Raw genomic sequence first — 26,276 nt, 5'->3', positions numbered from 1 at the left:
ACTTGGTTGTATACGACTTAACTAATTTACATTAACATAAGTTATTTCATAAAATTTATGTTGTAGAGCATATAATGGTAACTCAAGCTTGAATAGATCTGCAATACGATGAAAACAATATTTACTAAAATAGGGCCTATACAGAATATTTGGTAGAAGGACTGACAAATTTTTTTGAGGGATTGGGGAGCTCTTTGGCTATGGTTATTTACCTGTAGACCAGTAACGGAGATAAGAATTTTTTTTAGATTTTGTGGAAGATGACCTAAAATCTTGCCTTTATGTCATCATAACTTTTATATTTGTTGCAGAAATAGCACAAAAAACTGTTATATGATTTTGCCATGTATTTTAATTCTAAATGTTTTTTATTTAATACAATGGGTTTCAGAAAAATTACTTATGCGCTTTCAAAAAAAAAAAAAGTGTGAATATAGGACAAACTTTCAACTTTGAAAAATTCATTATAAAAAGGGGGTTGTCTGTAAAGTAGGTTTACGGACGATAATTTTATGTGATAACGTCCTTTATGAACAACTGACAAAACAGTTCACGTGTAGGTTGTATGCTGCTGCTGTCTCTCTTCTACTCGGACGCATCGGCCGATGGAGTGGAAGAGAGATAGATGCGTCACAAGCCGAACGCTTAGGCTGATAGTGCCTCTCTATCGCTTGTTCCGCGCTCTCGCTTGCACGTGTGGCTCAGGCGGAACGTGACAATGAGTCATGCTTTTTCATGCATGCAGCCGACGTTCATCGATTTATAAGATGTTATCATGTCAAAAACAAAAAGTTATTTTTAGTTGATGCTTTATTTTAAAAAGTTATATACTAGTTTATACACTTTCCAACTGTATTACTTATATAATAGAAATCATCCATTATGTGGTCAAAGTAAGAGCTCTGTCTGCCAAGACCGAACTCTGGAACTTACATTGGAACCAGTTTGAACGATGCGATGGTCTCAATGTAAGCACGTAAAATGTTTGTCACTTTCTTGCGGATCCAAAATGATCCTTGTCTTTGTCGATGATTGTGTCGGAAGTTCGTGATGTGTAAAGGTCATTTTACAGCTCCCAGACACGAGGCTATGGCCTTTAATGACAGTGCCATTTGACCAGTTCCTTCACATGGCCAGCGACTGTAGCCTCGTGCTCAGGAGCTTGTGAATTGGCGGTATGTTGTCTGAGCGACGGTGTGCGGTTGAGCCCCAGGTTCAGTCGCGATTTGACTTTCTCTGCTATTGGGAGTGCCCGTGCGTTTCACATTGTTCTCATCGTACTTGAGTTTCGTTTGTTAAAAATTGTTATAGTTAAACCTGCGGTATTAAACAGTTCACATTGTTAGAAGTGTTCTTTGTTTGTTTCCGCTGTTGTTGATACAATGCGCAACTCATTGACGAAGAGCATGCTGACATGCTGCTTATGTATGGAACTGCTAATTGTAATGCACGTGAAGTGCGAAGAATGTATCAGGAGCAATATCCTGATGGACGTCTCCACAACACGTGACCTTTTCAACTACTTATCGACGTGTGAGGAGACCGGGAACCTACACTTCCAAGAGCCTCGAGTGATGCGCACCAAGGGAGTGTGCTAGTAGCTAGTGGATGAAGGAATTCTGCAAGCGTGTGATGAGGACCCTACAGCAAGCACATGAGTTGTTGCTGAAAGACTTGGCGTATCACTTGGTACAGTCTGGTCGGTTGTTCGGGCAGACGGGAGGCATGCATTTCATTACACCCCTGTACACACCACTTATTTACTTTTGAATGTGACGTAAAACCATTTTTAACTGATTTCAAATGTCAATGAGGGGTTTACACTGATCATTTAATCAAGTAAAACATTAAAGTTACTTTTGTAATTTCAATGATGTTTAGGAACATGCGTGGTCCTCTGGAAACAAAGGTCGTGGAAGACTGAAGATCAAGAGAGACTGTATTGTAAAATGGCGTGACGTGAAAATATTTATCAATTCCTTGTTCTAAACAGCTACACACACGCTTCAATATAACTTTAAATCCAAGGTGAGTTAAACAAAAAGAATGGCTTATTTATTGAGTTTTTTTAGTGCATCTAAGCTATTAACATAGTATTTTGGAACACAACTTTTAGATATATTTAATTTAAAAAAATGTAAACAATTTTAGCAGTTTGGTGCAAGTAATTCAATAGACAGTACAAAATTATTGAAATAAATAACCTATACTCAAAACTTATTTTCGGAAAGAAAAAAAATACATGTACATATATACAGTAAACCCACATAAAGTTATTCTTCAGTGGTGAGATGATCTTACAGATGTGTTTCAGGAAATGGTATTCTATCATCCAAGGCCGAATACAGACCTTCCACTGAAAAAAAAAGAAGGTTGGTAATAATAATACACCTTAATATAAAAACAATTATTTACAGAAAACTAAAGGCCAATTATTAATGCCTAAGACATTTTAAATATGACCCCCAATTCATAATGATGAAAAATTCCCCAATTAATAACGATAAAAACTAAAATATTTTTTTTGTGAACTGAAAGAATGGCCCCTTCACCCTATTTACACGAAAACCTTCAAAACTTGTACACCCACCCTGCAAGAAAGGCCGTTTTTAAATAAACGACGACAACAAATCACGGCATGATCTGAAGCAGCGCACTCAGATTCTAAGTTAGCACTCGTTTTCTTCAACATGAATTTTTTTAATTTTCCACGCAAGCAGAATGGGAACGGCAGGTCAACGGTAGCATTAAATACAAAGCAACAAGTTAATAAAGCAAATAAAAAAAAAACTATAGCTTACCTTTAATTACCACTGTTAAAAAATGGTGGAGTTGGTTTACTTATGGTTTTAATACCACGAGCATACCAGTATCACAAGAAATCAGCTATAAACATCACATGCAATGAACACATAAATAAAGGTTAAGTAAACAAAGTGGATGGCACTGAATGCAAAATGCCTGCACTGTTGCAGCTGTGCTTGTACCGATGGCTCCAGACGAACAGGGGCAACCCTACACCACAGAGAGCCGAGACGCCGGGCACTCACGCTCCGAGTGGAAGTCCCCCTGTACGTGCAGACGCAGCACGATGGTCAGCGTGCAGTGTGTCTGGTTGTACATGGCCTCCAGGCAGTCCAGCACGCCCGGCGCGGCACGCTCGCCCCAGCACGCCTTCAGCACGTACGCCTGCGCCACCAGCTGCGCACAACACCCGGTCAACACTCCACCTGCTGGCCGCTCCTTGGAGATACATAGTACGATAACTCTGCATCATCATCGCCTTTGAGTCTAATCACTGACGCACGGCTTATCAACTATCTTGCAGGTTTGATGAACCATGATGCGTACATGGCCTTTTGTAAAAAAATACTCGAATAAAACTTAAAATATTCTTGAGACTGTTACAGCCAAATAAATTTTTTAAGCGATCCACGAGGCAAAATCATTATAAACCATTTTGCATTACTAATAGTTTTTTTTCCCAGTACTTAAAGATGTTTAAGAAAAAGACACGCAAGATAAGAAATTGAGGGGATTTCACGGGTGTCCATGGTTGTCACGCATTAAAACAAACTTCTCACCCTCTTCTCCCATGCCAGCAACTTGCAACCAGTAAGGGGGTTGGGGGGTTGGGAAATGTAGCTTCAGGTAAGACTGTTCAGGACAAAAGGGCAGACGTGTTTTGGCCGCGAGGAACAAAGCGGGCACAACTTAAGGATCAGCATACATAATATGTATCTAGTTTCCCTTTCAAACAGTGAACAAACAGAGATACAAGCAGCAGACATGCGGCGGTAGTGCAGTCTATGTGACTTCCCCCTCTCTCCTTCAGGCCATGTGTGTTGTAACTAACACTTTGATGCTAAGCAGCTGTAAGTTCAACACTTATTTATAATATAATAATTGCAAAAAAATAAGGTGTTAACGTTCTTCCAAAAGTTTTTTTAAAGAAAAATGAGTTAGGTGAGAAGACGTCTATCCCCGTGTTGTGCCAGCAATTTTTGTCAATTAAGATTATATTAGCCAAGAGTTTATGGGCAAATTGAACACTGACAGAAACGCAGATACTACTAAATACCTGTACACAGCTCTAGAATCTTCCAGTCTCCAATAAGACTAAATCTTAGGTTGATTAAAATATGTTAATTGTAAGAAAACCTTAAGTATTATCCATATCATAATGTAATGAAAAAATAAATAAACAAGTAAATAAAACTATGCTATGCATGCATTACTGTAAATAATGGCTCATACCTGATGAACACCACATACGATGAAGTCAAGCTTTCTTGGACAAAAGCATTTTCTGTATATCGTCTTCACGTAGTTGTCGTGAGCTGAAAAAAATTAAGCAAATTCCAGGTAGAAAAACATTGCAAGATCTAACCAAACATTAGGGTTGTGCAAAGCTTTGGAAAGTCAAAGTCAAATCACAGACTAATTTTCTTTGACTTCCTCTTTGAGAAAAGAAAAAAAAAAAAAAAAACCTTCAAACATTCCAAAGTTCTTTGTTAAGAGCAGATTACAGTTACAGTCCAATTTATTGCAGTAGTCCAAGGGGCATAACTAACACCATGCTATCGGCAAAAACTTTTGAGTTTTAATGGGAAGTAACCATCACGTGAAAATAGATTAGAACTGTCAGCATACTGGTAAAGCTTTGTCGCGGGGGGGGGGGGGGGGGGGGGGGGTCGATCGGTAGGCTTTAAGGTGGATTGTTAGTGGGCGCCACCACGTGGTGCGGCACGTGGACCCGGTGAGACTCCTAACTCAGGGCGTGACGTCGCCCATGTGAGACGTGATATCCCCCCTTGAAAACATCTAGCACTAATTCCTGCCCGCTCTCAGCGTCGGGCACGCTTTTACCTACGCAGTGGGCTCTCAGGCGTCCCACACGCCGTCACTCTCCACGTGGTCACACAGATTGAAAATAAAAGAATAATACGTTAAATTCACACACCTGATTTATTCCGCTAATTCCGCTCACACACGTACACGGTTGAAACTGTACAAAACGCCCGCGGCACGAATCTGTTGAGGGGTGATGCGCCACCACGTGGTCACATATTAAATTACGTAGTACGAGGAAGAAGACCGAGACTGGCCGTAAACTAATTAATGAAACAGTCCCCCGACCGAGAGTAGCTCCAAGGACTAAAAGAAAGTGATTGAGACGAAATTAAAGTTAACAGAATTACTTGGCAGAGAAAACAAGCGGTGAGGTCCCCGGAGTGCTGAAGCGTCTGCTCTCGGTCGTTGATGGCGGAAGACTGGGCTGAGATCATGGCTCGCTCGACTAACATGGCGTCCTCCCGCCGAAACAATTGCCGTTACAAGATATTTGCGAATTCGTGCCACTGGAAACTAAATTAACACGACAAGAATGCATTGAAAATTATGTAACAATTTTTGAATGAAGAGAAAAGATTGTACAAATAATAATTATTAAGATTGAAACGTAATTATTGTCTGGCTTCGGGTTTCCTCGGGAATGTCCGGAAACGCTATGATATTTTAATAACATTAGTTAAAAATAAAAGTACACATAATGTTTAGAGAGCAGAAATATGAAATGTAGACTCATTTGATTAAAATATGTTGATGAAAATGGAAACCTCTATAGATCTGGCAGAACACATTTAGCCAGAAACTGGAAGAATTAGAACTGCGCCCTATCGTAGTAACAACACCATCGCTATTACAAGACAGCTCAGGTAATCATCTCTTTCCAGCGGACTGACAAAACCCTAGAGCCTTTTACACAAGAAAATGATGGATACTATTACGGATGAAATAACCTATTTACTTCAGTCTCTTTTTTTATTACTTATTTTTCTCTTACGTTTATCACTCTCAGAAACAGTTGTTTCTTCTCTTCTATCTGCGATTGCAACAGATAGACAAAAAGTGTGGCCAGCTGCTAGCTCCCAACCAGTTGCCTTGAAATGCCTTTCCTAAATGTGAACAGAGTGCTAGTAATAAGATGCATTTGCAATAAGATTGTATAAATGAGTAAGACTCAATGCAAGAGAGAGACAGCAGGATTCTACGTACCACATCTGAGGACTGTTTGTACCTATTACTAGTGCCACATACTTACACACTTAAAGGAGGAAAAGCAAAATTCCTGCCACAGTGTTTCAGAATTTGCAGAACATCCTATTCCAAACCTTTGGAAAATATGTGTCATTACAAACAATCACTGTAATGTGTTCACTTATAAAATGTAACTACATACATAAGTTAGTCTTGTTTTAGCATAAGTTTTTCTTCTTCCAATTTTGCCTTCATTTTTACAAACTGTGAGTTGGTAACTTTCTCAAAGTTCCTGCACGTTTTTCTGTTTGTGATGTGCAGGATATTTGATCTGGCACCTATTTCAGCACCCCAGTTGTATAAACGGAATTATTTATTGCAGCATATTATTTCAGTAATCTTCCACTTTGTCTTCGGCAATGATTCAGGTGTTAGATTTTTAGTACACTTTTGATTTGAATTAAAAAAAAAAATTCTTTGCACAGCCTTACAAAACATACAGAAATACTGAAGGAAATATAAAATAAAATACTGACATTGTATGTTTGTACAACTAAGTTTATTTATGATCAGAAGGTGTAAATCTAAGAGCTGCAGACTGTATTACACGCTGTGAGAATGCTTGACACTATGTGGAGTTTACGGGACCTAACCTCCGGCTAGCAAAAATTAGTCAAGTTACATATATAAACATTTGAAGAAATTTTGAGCTTCAAGCTGGTGTGTCATAGAAGATGAAATCGTAACAACAGAGATTGAAAACCTGAGCGACACATTGTGGATAACCATCTGGCCGAAGCAACTCGGGCAGTGTCTACATTAAAAAAAGATTAGCTTCTAGTTTCAATAATACTGAAACCCTAATCCCAGCCTGCACAAACTCCAAGTGGATATTGAGCACTTGTGCAGACTCCATTCGAAACAATCACACATTTCAGGCGTCTTCAAGAAGCTCCAAGTATGATTATATGCTTATTATTGTGCAGAAAATTTGGGTGTATAATTGGTAGAGACAGGAAATATTCACGGATTCATTTCGTGATAGGCTGAAATTCAAACATGTGTACAATTCTGCTGGTTCTGCTATTGGCTCGCAGTTTAACTGGAGCTCTCTGGACCAATGAGAGACTATCGACCAAAGAAGCGTCGAATCACAAGCTACCCAGTGGAGACTCCTCACAATTTATTACCCAATGAACAAGCTTGTTTACTTGAGAAATGTAGAGGATAATGGAGGCTATCCTAGAGGTAATTGAATGCGCGAATTTTTCCGGTCCCTAATAATTGGCCATTATTGCTTTCATAAAATTTGTTTATGAAGGTTAATTATTGGTTGACGGAGCAGGCGGGAGATGGCGAGAGATGGCCGACCTGCCAGGAAGCCGTGCAGGTCCCGGGCCGTGTCGAGCGCGCGCTGCAGCTGCAGGCTCTCCGACTGCAGCACCTGCCCCAGCAGGTAGGCGTGCACGCTGCCCAGCGTGTGCGTGTGCCAGAACCTCAGCAGCTGCAGGCGCCGCGCGCCGCGCTCCGGCCCGCGCAGGTCTGCAAGCACACCGCCATCCGTCCACCCACTCACGCTTCGTGCGACAAGCCCACCATCAGCGTGCCCAAATAACACATTTTGAATAACAAACAATGAGAACAAATATGAGATATCAAATGGTGTAAAAAGGGAAACACTATCAAACAAAGTATACAAAATGAACAAACATAATGTACAAAACCAGGTAGACACATTAGTAACACAGAACATAATATACATTATTTAATAAAAAAAAAATAAAAATAAAAATAACTTGCAGCAGTTGCCGCCTCCCGGGCTAGCAGAGCGCTCCCTTCCCCTCCATCCTTTCCCCCTCTCCACCTTGCCCCAGCCTTCCCCTCCGCACTTCCCCTCCTTTCCCGAGGCTTCCCGTCTTCCCTTCTCCTCGTTTCTCGAACCTTCCCCTCCACCGCTTTTCTCTATTGTTCTCGAAAGACAGTTCGCCTGTATATAAGGCCGCGAGTTTGCTTAGGCCGGCACTGTCTTCAGTCACTCTCGCTCGTAGGCAGTCCGCTGGGAGGAGGCCGTGCTACTTATGCTCATGGTTGATTAGTTATGTTAGAAGCTTCGCTTTAAATCCACTATGGATCTCTGCATTGTAATTTCCGCGTGCATTAATGGTCTGTTTGCTCAAGTTTAACTTCTTTCTTATGAGCCTTCTGCTCTTGATTGAGTGGTCTAGATGGGTCTTGTACCTAATTTTGTTGGATGTTCCATTTATCACCGACCTTAATTTACATGAGTGTTTGCTTGATTATTTGTTTTGCGCATTGGGCTTCCTCCCTGTCGTAATATTTTTTGTTTTAATGTCTTTTAGCTGGGGTTCGCGATTCCCATTTAAATTTGCCATGAAAGCTTATGTTGCAAGTAAACTTAATGCATAATTTAAAGCCTTAATATTTATACTTAATTGTTTGATAACGTTTGATAGCGTGAGACTTTTATATGACTTTTGTCTGCCTGCTAAGGTCTTTTAAATGTACATTAATTAAGAGAACTTTCCTTATGTGCAGTACTTATATACGTGTTACGTCAGGCGCATTTTCATTGCGCAAACTGTTCATGATGCTTTCTTTTCAAGCATCTGTTTTATACTCATGTTTGTAAAAACTATAACGATTAATGGGTGTGGCCTGCACATTTGTTATATCTATTTGTACCTTAATATATTATCATTTTTGTTTAATGAATAAAATATATTTTTTCCTACTTTCATTTATTTTCTAATATAACAACATTTTCACAACTGCTGTTGTATCATACTGGAATGGTACACCATTGGTTCCCATTTAACTAGTTGAAGTTACTTTGATCCCACTTCCACCTAGCTTCAAACTAGCGAAATTTTGGTAACTATACAATTATTTATTTAAAATAAGTCTAACTGAAATATTATAATAATTTCTTTTACAATATTACAACTTCTTTTTCTACAAGCAACCATTAAAAAGTTATATTCCATGCACTGCTTATAAGAAGACTGGCCCTTTGAAGTTATAAGAAATACTACCAAAAAAAAAATCTTGAAATTAGATTCTGCATATAGATTTGACGCTGGAGGCACTGGTATTCTCACCCGTGAACCTGAGGTGGTTGAGCGAGTGAAGCGCCCACTTGACCTGCAACAGGAACTGGAACACCTTGTTGTACAGCTTCATGTTGACGTCGTTGAGGAACAGCGACACTGGCCAGTCCACCTGCAACCCACGCGCTGCCTCAGCGTAGCACACCCCTCGCGGTGCCTGCAGGTGAGCCACCATTCAAAACTACTGCTTGTACTTACAACTTTAAAATAAAAACAAGTTGATTGAAAATTGATGAACATTAAAAAATCACAATGGTGATCTGGAGAAATGTCATTATAATATAAACAAAGTTCTTGTGGCTGAACAAATCCCGAACACTGTTGGCAGAAGCACGTGTCTGAACTTCATAAGTACAAACAAACAGTTTTATTTTCTTATTAAATAATTTAACCACAAGGTTATTGGAGCATTAACACATGAAACTGTACAAAACAGGATACAGGATAGCTCCATAGCTCATAGTTAAAAAAAAAAAAAAAACAATCCTATCATTTGCTTTGAAAGATTTTGAGAACCATGAAATATGTACATCAGGATGGCCAGAACATGGTTGAACCTGGGTCCTAACACATACCAGTAAGTGTCACTCCATCAAAGCAAGTTATTTAGTGAAGCAATAATCCAAGAAGCTGCACAGAAAAAACGAGACTAATCGACTATCACACCAGATTAAAGTACCGATACTCACAAGTGCGTCATGGACTCGTGGACAAATGAGCTGAATCAGGGCTTAAGGGGCCTGCCTAGTGCGTGACGCTCGCTGGTGTTCTAGCGCGGTATCTCCTCCAAGCACAAGGCTCTGAGCCGGCGCAGTCTTCTCATCATGCATAGGGCAACTCTGAGATCCCAACGGTATGTTTGTTCTACAATACCAGTGGTTCCATAAGAGTGTAGATTATCTCGTATTGCTGACCCACCATGACTAGCCATAATTTTATGAAGTAATGAATTATTCTCTGAATTGATTTGTTGTTCATTAATTGACAGTTATAAGAAAAAGTTTGTTTATTTGATTAATTTACAGAATATTAAGATAATAGTGCACATCTTTAATGCTCTTAACAAATATGAATAAGAGAGTGACCAATTGGCCACTATAGTGGAAAGGTTATAGGTAGTTAGGTTGTACTTAGTTGAAATGATAATTTGTTCAGTAGTTGGAAACTGTAAAGGAAAGCTGGAGGGAGAAGCAAGTGAGACGAAGGGACACGGACCTTGTACAGCACGTGCACGGTGCTGATGAGAGCCATGGCAGACACGGCGCGCTGCAGGACCGGGCGCAGGGCCGATGCCTTCAGCTGCAGCACGCTGGTGCGCAGATCCGCGCACGCCTGCTCGTCGGCACGCTCCTGCACGGCGAAGCGCCAGCCGTGCTCGGGGAAGCGCTCCTCCGCACAGTTCTGCAGACTGTGCGACAGCACGTACGCGTTGAGGGCCCCCTGCTCCACCTGCGGCCGTGCCACGCAACGACTACAGGCATGGCCCTCTGGCCGGCTCGTCAACACATGCGCGAGCCCTTGTGAAAACGTGATTCCTTCCCGACATTCTAAATCAGTTAAGAAGGGGTTTCTTTGTACGCGCATCCCCTTAATTATTAGCAGAGACCTGAAAAATTTGTGGGTTCATTACGTGCTATGCTAAAATTCAAATAATTATACCTTAGTGCTGCTTCTGCCATTAGTTCACTGTTAATCTGGAGGACCGAGGGCTGATTAGAGACCCTCGCTCGTAGAAGTGTCGAATCACAGGCCACCCAGTCGTGACGACTCACAAGTCAGCAGCCGATGGACAGTTGGCGTTTGCCCGAGTGTGCAGAGGATATTGGAGTCCATCCTGGAGGTCACTGAACCCGCGAATTTTCCCGGTCTCTAATCATGAGCGGGGCGGGGTGCAGGGGCCGACCTGGGAGAAGAGGCCGGTGGCGAAGTCGTGCAGCACGTCGCCCGCCTGGCCCAGCACGACGTGGCGCACCGCGGAGAAGTGCGCGGGCAGCAGCAGCTCCTGCAGCAGCAGGCGGCGCACCACGCCACACGCCGCCGCGTGGCACTCCGCCACCAGCGCCCCCAGCTGCCCCTGCAGCAGCTGCCGCAGCGGCAGCGCCGCGCCCAGCGCCAGCCCGTCCAGCCTGCCGCACAGCCCCGGGCTACAGCCTACACTCTGTACTCTGTACCCCCCCTTAGCACCAAATCTGTAATTAATTTCTTATTCATCACTCAAACAAAGCAAATTCCATATTAAAATTAATAAAAAATTTTCCATTACAATATTTAAATTTAAGTACCGAAAACTGCTAAAATAGCACTATTTTACTCCTTAAAATACAAATTTTCCCGGGGGAGGACCCCCGGACCCCACCGCTTTAATAAGGGGGGGGGGGGGGGGGGCATGCTTCTTAACAACCCCCCCCCCCCCCCCCCCCATACTCAAATCCTGGATACGCCACTGGTACAGTCTACACTCTATACAACGACACTCAATGGACTGAGCATTTTCTGGCGTTACGGAGAGTGGTCGTTAAATGGAGAGAAATAAAATATGTAATTTTGCTATTCTATAATATTATGTATTTGCTAATATAGTACACATTTTACCTATATGTCTATAAAAACAAGACAGCATCGTTTGATCTGGATCTTTGTACTGAGGTTTCTTTAATTTTTTTTAGCAGATTTTCCATCCTTCTTCTGCTTGTAGAATTTTTTCTCTTTGTTTTTCCATATTGTAGACACGGTAGAGTGGCTAAATCCAAAGCTTCTTCCAACATCACTGATACTTTCTCCCGTCTCTATTGAGCGTATTAATAACACTTTTTCGTCAATTCACAAAGATTTTTGTTTACTCTTAATGTTTACAGTTCAAAGGTCTGTAAGCAACTGCGATAATGATAGCGTGTAACAACTTGACAAAAGTCTAGTGAACGAGGTATAAACATGTGCAAGTTCATCATGCAAAAACAAAAGACAAAATTTCTTAGAATCTCCTGTACATCAGTTGAATTAAACACGTGCTAGATAATGCAACAACAAAACAGCAAACAAAAGAATGTACACAGCTGCAGTTCTGATCAACTTCGGCAACTTAGAAAGTACTGCTTAATGATTTATAATGCTGTATTGTTGTCATTAAATAGAGTGAGTGTGATGCTATATAGGGTGTATTATTGTATAGAAAACAAGGTAAACCAACCAAAGTCAAGCAAATTTGACGTTTTAAGCAGTTTGTCGTTAAATCGAGTGACGTTATAAAGAGTTTACACTGTACTTCAAATAAGTGTTACTTGGTTAAAAACAGTGTGTGAAAAATTCACACAAATTCCAATAAATATTTTCAAACTATAAAAATTTTAAAAATAATTACACTTTGACATCGACTTGGGTTAATTCAGTTCAATGCCGGACGGCTGCACTAATAAATTAATGGCTTCACATTTTTTCTCCATTATAACACTTACTACCACGACAGCCTTCTAATGTAATACGTGATGTATTTTATTTGTAGCTGTTACGAACTACGGGAAACAGAAATGATAGCCCCATAAAGTGATTCTTATGAGAAGGGTATAGACTAAATAGAGATGTCCACGGTGGTAACCAGCAAAAATGTTGTTATCCAAACAAGATAATTACGAGAAAATATATTAATACGCTATTTGGACAGAAGTTTTTTGAAATAAATGAAAAAGTTTTAAACTTAAAAAAAAAAATAATAAAATAAAAAAAAACAATATAGTATATACTGATAATAGCCTAGTAATTTGGACTAGTGGTTTTTATTGCCTGGTGAGCTAAAGATACCAGGATTAATATGAAACATTTTCAAAAATATTTATTTGTTCCTTCCAAATGGTCATAGCCAAGAGTAAATGTCACTGATATAAAACCACCCAGTCCAGGGTTGGACATGATGTTTCCCCAAGCTCTTCTGGCGCCACGTGGTGGTTTTGTTCTCCAAGATTTCAGACGTGGTTCACACACACTTTACTATCAACAATAATTTTAAGTTTAGTAGCTAAGGATTTAAATAAAAGTTTTTAACACCTTTATTTGTGAATCTTACTTAATTTGTATGTTGGTGGGAAAATATTAATTTATAACTTGAAAGACTGAAGTTCAAGCAGTTGGTATTTTCAGTTGTTTTTGTAGTGGTAGCCATGTTCTAAATAAAGCAAATTTTTGTTCTTATCTAACTTTACCATACTGTTGATATATTTATTTACGATGTATTAGATTCAAGAACGTCATCAAAATAAAGGATGTTTAAGTTTGATGTGTACGGCTGGCACACGTAGCTAAGAAATGATGTTCAAAGTATGTAGTAAAAAGTGAAAAGGGTACAGGTGGATTTTTAGATTATGACAGACATTTTTCAATAATAACAACCAAAAAATAACAAGCATATCGTGAATCGGCAGAAACGCTGATTCAACTAGATAGGTATTGGCTTCTGCTGATTCATATCGGTAAAGCTCTAATAAATAGGAACTCCACCACACTTATAAGCAAGGTAACACTAAACAATTTTTCCAAAAAAATCAATCAGATTTGATTGACAATTTTCTCAACTGAACCTCATTCAAAAACATGTAAAATAATCATTTCACACTTATAGGAAGAGTAAGAGTGGGATTTACAGTTTAACCGAGTATTTTTGAAGTATTAGAGTTGCAGCTGACACGACTGTTGTATCACGAGCACACTGTTGATCATAAAGCCAGCGCACGTACCTTTTGAAGGCCGTGGTTTCAGCAGAATCCTCCATCTTGTACGAGTGCATGTGTAACGATGCCCCGGTTTGGGAATCCTCGTCAAACAAGTACCCAAAAGCAGCCAACAGGTACGGGTCGCCCAGCTGACGCATGTGTTTTGGAAAATCCAGATGCGTGAAGCCGTACGGAGATTGTTCAGGAAGAGGCTCCGAGTCATCGCCAGCCTCGCTCTCGCGCTCGTCAGCCGCCCTGCCGGTCTCCACGTGCGTCACGGCAGCGACGATCTTGTCTATCAGGGCGACAGTCAGCATGGACGAGTCTGCGGAGAGCTTCACGAACAGTTCACCTGAAACGTGGAGGGATCATTTTACTGCCAACATGATTCGACAAGGAATCGCACTGTCACATACAGTAGAGTCCCGCTAATCCGAAAATCCGCCTAATCCGAACAGGGCTAGGACGAAAAAAGAAATATTTTTATAACAATTATGAACCTTGAAAAGCAAAGAAAAACAAGTTCTTTTTCAAGTAATGTCTTACGTTTATTAATATGTACATAAGAAAATTATGATTTATCTATTTCTCCTTCAACTAAAAAGAAAAAAAATATGATTACGTACATAGTACTTAAATATTTACGTATTTATATTGTGCTAAATACGCTAAATAATAAAGGTGTGTTTTGTGTCTGATCTTTAATATTTGACACATCAGATATTAAATAGCCCACGCCTCATAAAGACCATGAATGGCAGGGTTGGGTCCCTACTGTAGTCGCCAACGAGCGCCCTCACCGCAGGGCTGCGACTGGCCGGTGACCTCCGACACACGGTTCAGCCTGTGCAGGAAGTCCATGGTCCCGCCGGCCTGCAGCACTCGCCGGGCGAACAGGCGCAGCACAGGCGCCGGCCGCACGCCTCTCTGCAGCAGCGCGGCCTCCAAGGGCCGTACTTCCAGGCCCTCGCTCGCCCGGTCGCTCCTAGGCACACGTGGGACAGCCCGCCACTCTCCAGCTAGTTCAACTGTACACACTACACCAGTCACTTGTATACTTTACCTCCAGTCAGAGAAAACAAAACCCTGTTAAATGATTCAGAATACAGTCAAACATTAAATATGATATCAATCTTAGGAGTTTGAAAATGGTCAAACTAGCAAAGTTTTTCCATAAATTCTCACAGTGTATGAAAATCTGAAGACATCCCGGTAAGTTATAAAACAATTTTTTTTTCAACAACAAACAAAACTAAACCACAGAGTCTTGTGCCACATACATTTCAGTGACTGACTTATTTATTACATCAGTATGGATGTACCTATTTATGTGAGCACTAATTTGAAGTTCTCTTTAATGAATGTTTCATAACATGTAGTAAATTTAGTTACATCGATGACAAGACGAAATGAAATCCACGTCTAGTGAAGTAAAACCTGCAATTGAAACATGTAAATAAGAATCAGACAGAAGATGAATTATCAATGTCCACCAGGGTCACACAAATAGCTGATTGGCCAGGAGGTATCTCGGGGACTTCGAAGGTCGGGAGGCGCAACTAGCGACAGTTGGACCTGTCAGAGTTAAGCAGGCCTCTACGAAGTCAGGTAGGCTGCTCCACATATACACATTACCCTCGAAATCCACTTCACAAGTAGTCATACATTTACAGAAATGCTAGTTTTGGGGACTAGAAGCTCACATATTTCAGCCCCAAACATAAGTATTAGTTTCGTTGGCCTTTTTTTAACTTAAAAGGTTACTGTACAAACTTTATTATTAATTAAAGAGCAAAGGTTTCCTAAACGTAACAACAAATTTGCATCTAGAATAAGAAAGTATCAAACCAACATACGGAGGGGAAGGATCACACCTTTAACTTTAAATAAAAAAACAAAACAAAAAAAAATCATTGGCGTGTCACCAGCTCTCCTATGCCTTCTGCGTGCTCAGTTACTGCCAAGTTGTTGAACCAGTCATTAACATCCTCTTTCACTTCCATGTCACTTCTGAGTCCAACTGTAATGAAATGTCTAGCCTTCTGAATTTTTTCCTCAATTCTTGATTTGAGTTGAAGTGTGTTGCCTTCCCTGAGCTCTGGAACTGCTCCTTCCTGGGTCAGGGGCTTAAAACTATATGAACTGTTAGCGACCAATCCTAGCCTATGCAAGGAAGTCATACTTGTACAAATGCATTACTTGGAATGAATTATGTTACAAGACAAATTTTGATACGTAAATAATTTTTCATTAAAACAAACACGCAAAGATAAATACTAAAGAAGTGCATTAAATGTCATACAGCTAGCAAATCATTGAGAATGAAACATATTCTGATTCCAAAACAAATATATTAAATTACATTGAATTAAATAATTATCGTTCATTACTCTTAGAACCTAAGTGAGGTTTTCTACCGTTTCTATCGTTATAAAAATTAATAAACATTTAAATATGAACGGCAAACGACAAATTACTACAGGTGCTTGCAGGGATGACTGCCTTCGATGTCAGAAAGTGCCCTGTGCCCTGTGCCCTGTCCCCATTGGTGGAGCAGCACCGCCATAGAACTGAAGGTTCTTACCGCAGGTGCTTCACCGACAGTTAAAGCCTTTCGACTTATGAGATCTAGATGACAGTTTCATGTTGGAATTCCATAAACAGCCTGCCACGTAACGGTGTGATTCCAATGGGAACTAAGAAAGGTTTATGTGTCAGAAGTACATCCACATCCTTTACTAACAGTGCCGTGGCTAACCCTTACATCTTGACCTAACCTCTTCCTTATAACGTTATAGGCCTAAAGATGTAAAGTAGCAAAGCAGCATTATCAATATTTACATGTATCATCATTTATAACACACATTTAAAATTAAATCATACTAAATTTTATAGTTGAATAAAATTCTTTTTTTTCTTTGGTTGCTTATTGAGAGGTACAAAATATAACACTAATTAGTGGAGATGCGTGTCCACTTGTCCCCTATGGCTGCAGCACCCGTGTATCAGAGAACATGATGCTGAGTAACAATATATTGTAAATAAATAGTGAAAATAATGTTCGCAGGCTTTCACGGCCATTGTCTGAAGGAGCTTGGCTTCTGGGTTGTAGCAGTGTCCTTGGCGAATAATTCACCAACGTTTCGGTCGACATTGCAGTCGCCATCATCAGGGAGCAGTTACCTACTGCTCCCTGATGATGGCGACTGCAATGTCGACCGAAACGTCGGTGAATTATTTGCCTAGGACACAACTACAACCCAGAAGCCAAGCTACTTCAAATAGTGAAATATCTATATTTTACTAACCTAAGAAAAAATAAAAACTAAATACACCAATCCCTCACTTAGCACGACTAATTCGTTCCTAAAAATGTTCGTGTTAATCGAAATCGCGTATTCTGAAGAATTAGTCCCCATAAATATAAGGCTAAATTATTTAATGTGTTCCAAGATGTGTAGGGAAGTAATCTTTACATAATATAAATGCGTAGAATAATACTTGAAAATGCATATGTCATATCATTTATCTTTTTAAGCCTACCACCGAATACGTTAGATAAAGAAAACATGGCACAGTGTAACGGGAGATAAGTGGTAACATATTTACCGTCAGTCAGCAGGTTGGCTTGCCCGCCCAGGCGTGACCTTCAACACGCGCGTGCGTCTGTCTGCCTGCTGTTGCAAGTAGCTGGATCCTTTGTTATTACGTTTAAAACTTAACAAAATTAAAACACTTTTATGAAATTAAGAACCGGTTTTATATAACTTTAAAACACACAGCCATATGTAAACATTTAATTTGTTATGCACACCTCTTATAAAAGCGGCTATGTAAACAAATCAGTTAACAGATAAACAGATTTAGATTTTCCCTAGAGCACAAACATAACATTAAAATACGGGTACTCCCTATTTAACGCGGTTGTCGGGGGGACATAACTTTTACCCGCGTTGTTGCATAACCGCGATGTTTCGATGTGACCAAGGTCAAAAGGCATAAAACACCGCCTGTGTTCTAATAGGTCGGCAAGCACGCACAGTATAGACGGCCCGCCTTTGTGCGGACTTTGCATCCGCAGTTTCCACTAAACACGGGTGAAAAAATAAAAATAATAAATTTTAAAGATAAATATTAAATGTTGAATTGTTTTTATTTTTCCGCGTGCCGCGCACAGTTTGTCGCACGGCCTACGAGCGCGCCACACGCCGCCAAACACATGTGCGGCACACAAGCTGCTGCTGCCAGTCTCGTGGTGTTAGCCACAGTATCTGCTTCGTCAGTGTCCGTAACAAAGTAAGTGCAGTGTGTGCGGTTACACACGATTCTGTGGTCAAAGTCTTCTAAAAAGAAAGGCCGTAGTGATACTTCAAACCGAATATGAATCGCAAAGTACCGAGTTTGATTGACAAAATAAAAATTCTAGATTTACTTACAGATAGCTTGTCTTTTGTAGAAGCAGGCCGCAGATACAGGAAAAAAACGATTCTAGCATTCGTACAATAAAAAATAAAGAATCGTCTATCGTGTCAAGTGGTTAAACTTTATTATCCATGCTTACAGTAAATTATAAATGGTCACATGTGGGAAACAAAAATTGTGCCAATTTAATTTTAGCGCAATCAGTGACGCCGTATTAAAAAACGTGTTAAACTTTGTCTTTACTTATTTCACCAAACGCTGTGTCGAGTTGCTGAGTGTGTGTGGCTCGGATCGGCAAGTGTTATATTCCCCAGCCTCTGTTTAAAGGTCGGGAGACCGCTACACATAAACATTTCCGGGACTTGTTTACTACCTCACGGCAAAAGTGGTACAGTATGGTTCACGTAAATATTGGACCACTGGGAATTCCTGGGCAAAGATTAAAAATACGCTAGCCGATTTACTTTACTATTTAATGTTAAAACATTATACCAAAGTAAAAAGATGAACTTGTATAATACAATGAATTACCCTAAAATATTACGTCTGTAGGTTTAAGTTGTAACAAAACATTTATATACAGATGTCCAGTAAAGTACCAATTAAGATTCTGGAGTGGAATTTTAAACACCGGACTACCTGATTTTGCCTTGTACGCAGCGACGCTGCTCAGTCAAGTGACTCATGCACTGCCTGTGTGCTGCGTGAACACATTCCCTCCCCCACTCCCCCTGGTGTTTCTGCCCGCTCTAATCTCTACCTCTCTCCATGTTCTCGGCTAGCCTCTCCCCTCCCAGCGCTTGCCGACAATCAAGCCTATCCAACATCAATCCCCAGCCGAGTCACGCTGGATAATGTCGCTGGACGGTGGGCTTTATCAGGTCCCCTGTCCAATGCTTCATTTGTGAGATAAAGCGACGTTAAGAACTAGTGTTTCAGAAAATATCACGGCTGGATTGGACCATAATTTGAAAACCCTACAAGATAGAGGAATAATGTACGGAGATATCTTGTTTAGAATTTTACTGCGGACATTTTCTACGCCTAGGCTTTTTTCTGCCCGATGCTTAGTTTGTTAGTTACAACGCAAAATTATCCTAATCGGCTGTCAACCATTTATTCCATTATTATTATTCATTTCTGACTGGGGGACATGGTTTGACCCGCGATATACCCGATTCTGCGATCAATCGGGGCGCGATATACCGGGAGTTTACTGTATGTACAATATGTACATATACAAAACATAAAAGTTAGTTAAATATTTTCTGGGGTGAAATTAACACTATCATCTTGCTTTTTTTTAAAAAACGTGTCCAATTTCATCTGTTTTGGTTTCTGTACGGTACGGCCTGGTCTGCAGCCGGGCATCAACGGTAGGGCCTGGTCTGCGGCCGGGCATCAACAGTGCGGCCCGGTGTTTGTTTATCTGCGTGCGCATCTCTTTCCCCTCGCATTCCAAACCACTCTTCCCCCCTCGAATTCCATACCTGACGTCGCGTCGTTTCCGAGATTTTTTTTAGCCTGTGGCGATTTCGTGCTAACTGAAATTTACAGACGTGCTATTCGAGACTAGGGCAGTAAAATTTACATCGTGCTAACTGAATTCGCATTAATTGAAGACGTGCTATGCGAGGGATTGGTGTACATACATTGTGTGCATGAGGTACATGAGTAAATGCAATTAGTATGCTGAATGATCTGAGGTTACCCAACACAACAGCTGAAGCTTGGAGATGCTAACCTCGTGATGATGAATTCTTGAGTGTCGTCTTCCAGTTGGCCGCCCGTCAGCCAAGTGTTTGCGATCCTCAGGTACGGAGAGAACACTTTCATGAAAATACTCAACATCATGGAAGCTACGTGGTCGTCAACAGCTGTCTCCAATGCTTCGTATATTACCGATAACATACTGCAAATAGATCAGGAAAGAAACATTTTAACTGCAGGAAACAAATATTTAAAATTTATCGTTTGCACTAAAATTCAAACACTTCCAACTTAATACATAGATTATTTTAAAATTTGGCATTTTTATCCAGGTCCTATAACAAGCATAAAAACTAAAACAAAAGATCACATATTTGGATCTATAACACACACACTCATACCAAAACATGTATTAAAAAAAAGAAGGAATAAACTGGATGCAAACTGCATAACAGCCTTATGCATACAAATATACAGCCATCTGAATTAACACACACATGCACACACATGCACACACACACACACATAATTCTAGAAGGGTCTACCTGTCTCTTACACTTTCACTCTAATGATACTCAAATGCTGGAGCTGATAATGATACTGTGGTAAAACCATAAGTGAATTAGTTTGGAAACAACTCATAAAAATAACTTTTATGAAAAAAAAAAAAAACCTGGGAAGTTTTTTGAGTACTATCTAGAGCCATGAAAATTACAAGCAAACAATATAAGAAATGTGAGCGAATCTTTCAGTACTTGCCATTGATGTAGAGCTGTGTAAACATCTAACCTCGGTAACGAACAAATTCATGTTTCCTCATGTTGTTCATGTTGCAAATAAACTTAAAATGCAAAACTCAAACACAAAATTTAATGAATTCTTAAAAATAGGTAATCCAGAGTGTGATAAACAAACTGATAATAAAAATATTTGCTTTTCAAATACCAAAATTTCTGGATACAAATCATACACACACTTTCTGCACCCACTGCTGAAATTTGCTGCTTGAATCATAAACTTTGCTTGCCATCATCAAACACAGATAGCAGAGTAGCACGAAACAATCGGGAATTTTTAACTAAGATAAACTGCTCTGACAAAAACCCCAGCTTTGGACCTGATTTTCGACAAGGCTTTTTATTAAAATACTCATCATTGTTAAAATTAAACAGGTAATATTGTTAAGTTTCTGCACACGTAAGAAGTTATACTACAATGGCAATACTACAATATTAAAACAAAACATATTAAAACACATATTATAATATAAAGTATATGTTTGCACATTTGTTTTTGTTCAAAAGACTGAAATCAGTCTGTAAATAATTCCTGCAAACAAACCTTAACCTTATTGAGCTGATTCAATGTTATTATATAGTATTATGTTATTAAAATTAAAAATTTTTTCCAGCTAAGAGATTTGAAACATGTTCCTTGAGGTTAAGAAGCAGGCGTTCTACCGCTGAGCTAACGAGGCTACTGGGATTTCACAAGGAGAATATGTAATATTACATTGGAATGAAAGTTTTCTTGGGTTTTTTAAAACTTGGGATTACTTGTTACTATGTCTATTTTCATTTACCAAATATATTACAGGGTAGTTTCACTATCATTAAGTTTCATTGACACACCAATACATTCGGTTGGTACCCTAATGTTTACGAAAGTGAATATATACAGGATTATTTTGCTACTCGTGGGTCCGCCATCTCCGTATTACATTTCTGTTTGACTTCAATTTTCACAAAACTACTCATACCAAAAGTTGTATACCGAGAGCTAAGATGTTTACACATCAATAAAAATGGAGCAGAGTGAATTAGAATGTTTTACAATGAAACAGACATGCAACCAATTCTACTGCAGCTAGTAATTCACGAAGCAAACCCTCACGGAGTCCAGACTCAAGAGAACGAACCCTGTACTAGTTAATAATTAGAATATGTCTGCGGCGACTGACCAGGCGGCACTGAGCCAGTTGGGGGAGCTGCCCCACGGGACGACGGCCGCCCTCCGGTGCAAGTCGTGCACAAGCCTCAGGTCGTCCAGAAGAGGACGCAGCTTCTCCTTCACAGACAGCAGAGTGTGCGGCTTCTCTGGAACAACGCAGTTGTTACTGGTGCTAGAGCCCGGAGGAAACCACAACCAGGAGGCCCAGCACCACTAGCACTACACCACTAACACTACACCACTAGCACTACACCACTAGCACTACACCACTAGCACTACACCACTAGCACTACACCACTAGCACTACACCACTAGCACTACACCACTAACACTACACCACTAGCACTACACCACTAACACTACACCACTAACACTACACCACTAGCACTACACCACTAGCACTACACCACTAACACTACACCACTAACACTACACCACTAGCACTACACCACTAGCACTACACCACTAGCACTACACCACTAGCACTACACCACTAGCACTACACCACTAGCACTACACCACTAGCACTACACCACTAACACTACACCACTAACACTACACCACTAGCACTACACCACTAGCACTACACCACTAACACTACACCACTAGCACTACACCACTAGCACTACACCACTAGCACTACACCACTAGCACTACACCACTAACACTACACCACTAACACTACACCACTAACACTACACCACTAACACTACACCACTAGCACTACACCACTAGCACTACACCACTAGCACTACACCACTAACACTACACCACTAACACTACACCACTAGCACTACACCACTAGCACTACACCACTAGCACTACACCACTAACACTACACCACTAGCACTACACCACTAACACTACACCACTAGCACTACACCACTAGCACTACACCACTAACACTACACCACTAGCACTACACCACTAGCACTACACCACTAACACTACACCACTAGCACTACACCACTAACACTACACCACTAACACTACACCACTAACACTACACCACTAGCACTACACCACTAGCACTACACCACTAACACTACACCACTAACTCTACACCACTAGCACTACACCACTAGCACTACACCACTAACACTACACCACTAGCACTACACCACTAACACTACACCACTAACACTACACCACTAACACTACACCACTAACACTACACCACTAGCACTACACCACTAGCACTACACCACTAACACTACACCACTAACACTACACCACTAACACTACACCACTAGCACTACACCACTAGCACTACACCACTAGCACTACACCACTAACACTACACCACTAGCACTACACCACTAGCACTACACCACTAGCACTACACCACTAACACTACACCACTAGCACTACACCACTAACACTACACCACTAACACTACACCACTAACACTACACCACTAACACTACACCACTAGCACTACACCACTAGCACTACACCACTAACACTACACCACTAGCACTACACCAGTGCAACACTACATCAGCGGCCGTGCAGCTCGCTCAAAACAAAATTAAAAATGTAACTTATAATTAGAGACCGGAAAAATTCGCGGATTCACTTCGCGATATGCTAAAATGCAAATAATTATCCTTTTATGCAACTTCTTCTATTGGTTCACATTTAATATGGAGGACTGTGGGCCAATCATAGACCCTCAGTCAAAGCAATATGTAATCACGAGTCCCCCAATTGAGACGCCTCACACGTCAGTAGCCAATGAACAGGCGAAGTTTGCCCGAGTATGCACAGGATCGTGGAGCCTATCCTGGAGGTCATTGAATCCGCGAATTTTTCCAGTCCCTAATTATAATTCTTTTAAGAGTTTTAATTGTAATTTGTTATTATTCCGGATCGTGTTGCCGGGCCAACCTGGAATGTAACAATGCGTTTATAAAAACTAGCACGTTACGGTCGGAGAGAAATTCATGGGGCGGCTGGAGGATCACGGAACGCTGTGCTTTGAAGTGCGGCTTTCAAAGAACAAACGATAGCTGCAGTTTTGTCACGGAACGTTGCACTTGAAGGTTGGGAAATCTCACGCAAGAACAATGTTGGGTCACAGTCAGGGCTCGATTTTAGCGCCTGTCCGCCTGCCCGGGACAGGCAAAATCTCGTCCGGGCAGGCAAAATAAAAAAGGCAACTGTCCGGTGGACAGGTGCAACTTGTGACGCCGAGGTTATTCGGACGCACTAATGCAGCAGAGGTGATTAATAACATTTATGCGACCGCGACCGCAAATAAAACGTCTTTGACAATATCTATAAATAAACAATAATGGCTGAAAGTGAGTTTGATCCAGCACCAGCAATAAATCTCTGGTATCATAATGTTCAGAGAAAACGTCGACCCTTTCAGCCTCCTTATCGAAGATGTTCAAGACAGAATCAGCCAAGTAATTCGTGCAGTGACTCAGACAGTGACTCGTCTGAAAATGATGATTAAAATAAGGATGTTACGTGTGTGATAAAAATAGGTGCAAAATATTGCAAAAATTCTTTTTTCTCACTTTTTCAGCGACTTTGAAATTTTTTTTATTTGGGTAAAACAGCGGACAGGCAAATTGGATGGCGGACAGGCAAATTTTCGATTACACCTGTCCGTTGGGCAGGTTAAAATATTCCTTAAACTCTAGCCCTGGTCACAGTTGCATCTTGGAGATCTGTCGTGGAGACTGCACATGCCAGTTCAGAGACATTTACAACACCACGGGAGAACCGTCAACAACGCTACATGGCCACAACAACCACTCACAGAATGCACACACAAACTCTGGCTGATTTATTTTCAAAATTTCCCCTTCCTCCAGCCGAATGCCAGCCGGTACCAGCCAGTCAGATGTAGCGTGCTGGCGCCATTCACAGGGCTTCCCACGCACTGCTGAGATATTTTAAATGAACACTTTTTAAAAACTCGTGATTTTACATACAGTAAGTCCTCGGTTTACGTCGGGGTTACGTTCCTGAAAACCGCGACGTAAATAGAAACGACGCAAAATGAGCCATGTTTCATGCCACCGACCGGCCACGGCCCAAGGTCGGCCGGAAGCGCTGGCATACAGACGTGACAACGGGCAATTTTATCAGCAAATGAAAACCAACAGCGTGGGAAACAAGTCCAACTAGTACTTTTCAGCTTTATAGAATGGTTATTTAACCAGCTGCTTTATTACCTTTATTGATTGAAATACAAAAACAGATATATAGTACATACTGTACGTAATATAAACGCATAATGCATTCAAAGTGTAAGGATACAAAGTGGTTTAGCGCTACACAGATTTTACTTTGAGTCATTCGCGGGAGAAAACAACTGTTTTCTTTTGGAGGCTGGTAAGAACAAAGTCAAAAGAAATGCATACATACAATAAAAGTACTATAAGTATGACAAACATTGAGAGCCCTTGATTTAAAATAATCACATGAAGTAATAAACAAATAAAGGGGGTTATACAATAGCGCGGCGCAATTCTTACAATTTACGTACGGGAATAATTCTAATAAAAATCAATGTAAAATATTTTTCATGAGAAACACTTCTTTAAATTTACGTCGCAAACAATATAAATTATATCATTTTACGTAACATTTAAAATGAAAAAGCTCTGAATACACTACACATTGTGAATAGAATTCCAAAAAGGATGACGTCACAAGTTTGTCAATTTATTCCGAGTCACTTTGAACATTTTCCGATTCCTTTCCCTCACACGTGGAAGCTGTCGCCTTCTTTGATGTTCCGCCGAAGAAAGCATGAAGTGTTGTCTGCTTGGTTGTCTGCTTCTTTTTCTCCTTGAGGAGCTCCTCGTAGCACCCAACACTCTCCATTACGTTTCGCCGCACTTTAGAGCTCCGTTCCTCATTTATGTCTTTTTCAGGAAAAATTTGCAATGCCATTTTGACATGGCCTAAGGCGGAGGTTAGTTCTTTCACTGTGATGTCTGTTTTCACTTCCGGGTCATCATCTTCACTATCAGTATCAGTGTTGTCTGCTGCAGGATTAATTACCAGCTGGTGTAGCTCTTCGTTTGTAAGCTCTTCTACATTAGCATCCAAGACTTCGTCAATGTCGTCAGTTTCGAGATCGTTGAATCCAGTTCTTTTAGCGATGTCAACGATGTCCGCGCGTACGTCTACAGCAGGAGAGGCATCTTCAAATCCCTTAAAATTATGTAGGCAATCAGGCCACAGTTTACCCCACGTCGAGTTCAAGCACTTTTCAGTGACCCCAGTCCATGCTTCTCCAATATTCTTGATAGCATGCAAAATGTTGTAGCCACGCCAGTACTCCTTGATTGTAGGCTTATCC

At 40.6% G+C, this 26,276-nt stretch overlaps 1 protein-coding gene across 3 annotated transcripts in view; it reads right to left on the bottom strand.

Annotated features, from left to right (window-relative positions):
* Window positions 1–2,028: 2,028 nt before the first annotated feature.
* LOC134535444 (gamma-tubulin complex component 5-like) overlaps window positions 2,029–26,276 on the bottom strand; it is a 36,096-nt gene continuing 11,848 nt past the window's right edge. For 2 of the 3 annotated variants that reach the window (XM_063374545.1, XM_063374547.1), the window contains exons 7-17: window positions 21,960–22,095; window positions 20,034–20,201; window positions 14,668–14,852; window positions 13,892–14,219; window positions 11,071–11,293; window positions 10,383–10,616; window positions 9,159–9,279; window positions 7,411–7,581; window positions 4,258–4,340; window positions 3,051–3,201; window positions 2,029–2,356 (exon numbers count right to left, since the gene is read on the bottom strand). In XM_063374545.1, coding sequence (XP_063230615.1) covers window positions 2,298–2,356; window positions 3,051–3,201; window positions 4,258–4,340; window positions 7,411–7,581; window positions 9,159–9,279; window positions 10,383–10,616; window positions 11,071–11,293; window positions 13,892–14,219; window positions 14,668–14,852; window positions 20,034–20,201; window positions 21,960–22,095 — 1,859 coding nt within the window. In that variant the 3' untranslated portion in view covers window positions 2,029–2,297. Of the gene's footprint in view, window positions 2,357–2,987; window positions 3,202–4,257; window positions 4,341–7,410; window positions 7,582–9,158; window positions 9,280–10,382; window positions 10,617–11,070; window positions 11,294–13,891; window positions 14,220–14,667; window positions 14,853–20,033; window positions 20,202–21,959; window positions 22,096–26,276 lie in introns of all 3 variants that reach the window. The other variant, XM_063374546.1, reaches the window with a different exon arrangement.

This window comes from Bacillus rossius, chromosome 8 (assembly GCF_032445375.1).
Source record: "Bacillus rossius redtenbacheri isolate Brsri chromosome 8, Brsri_v3, whole genome shotgun sequence".
NCBI lineage: Eukaryota > Metazoa > Arthropoda > Insecta > Phasmatodea > Bacillidae > Bacillus > Bacillus rossius.
Note: the sequence above shows the minus strand (reverse complement) of the source record. Positions and strands in the feature narration are given on the sequence as shown.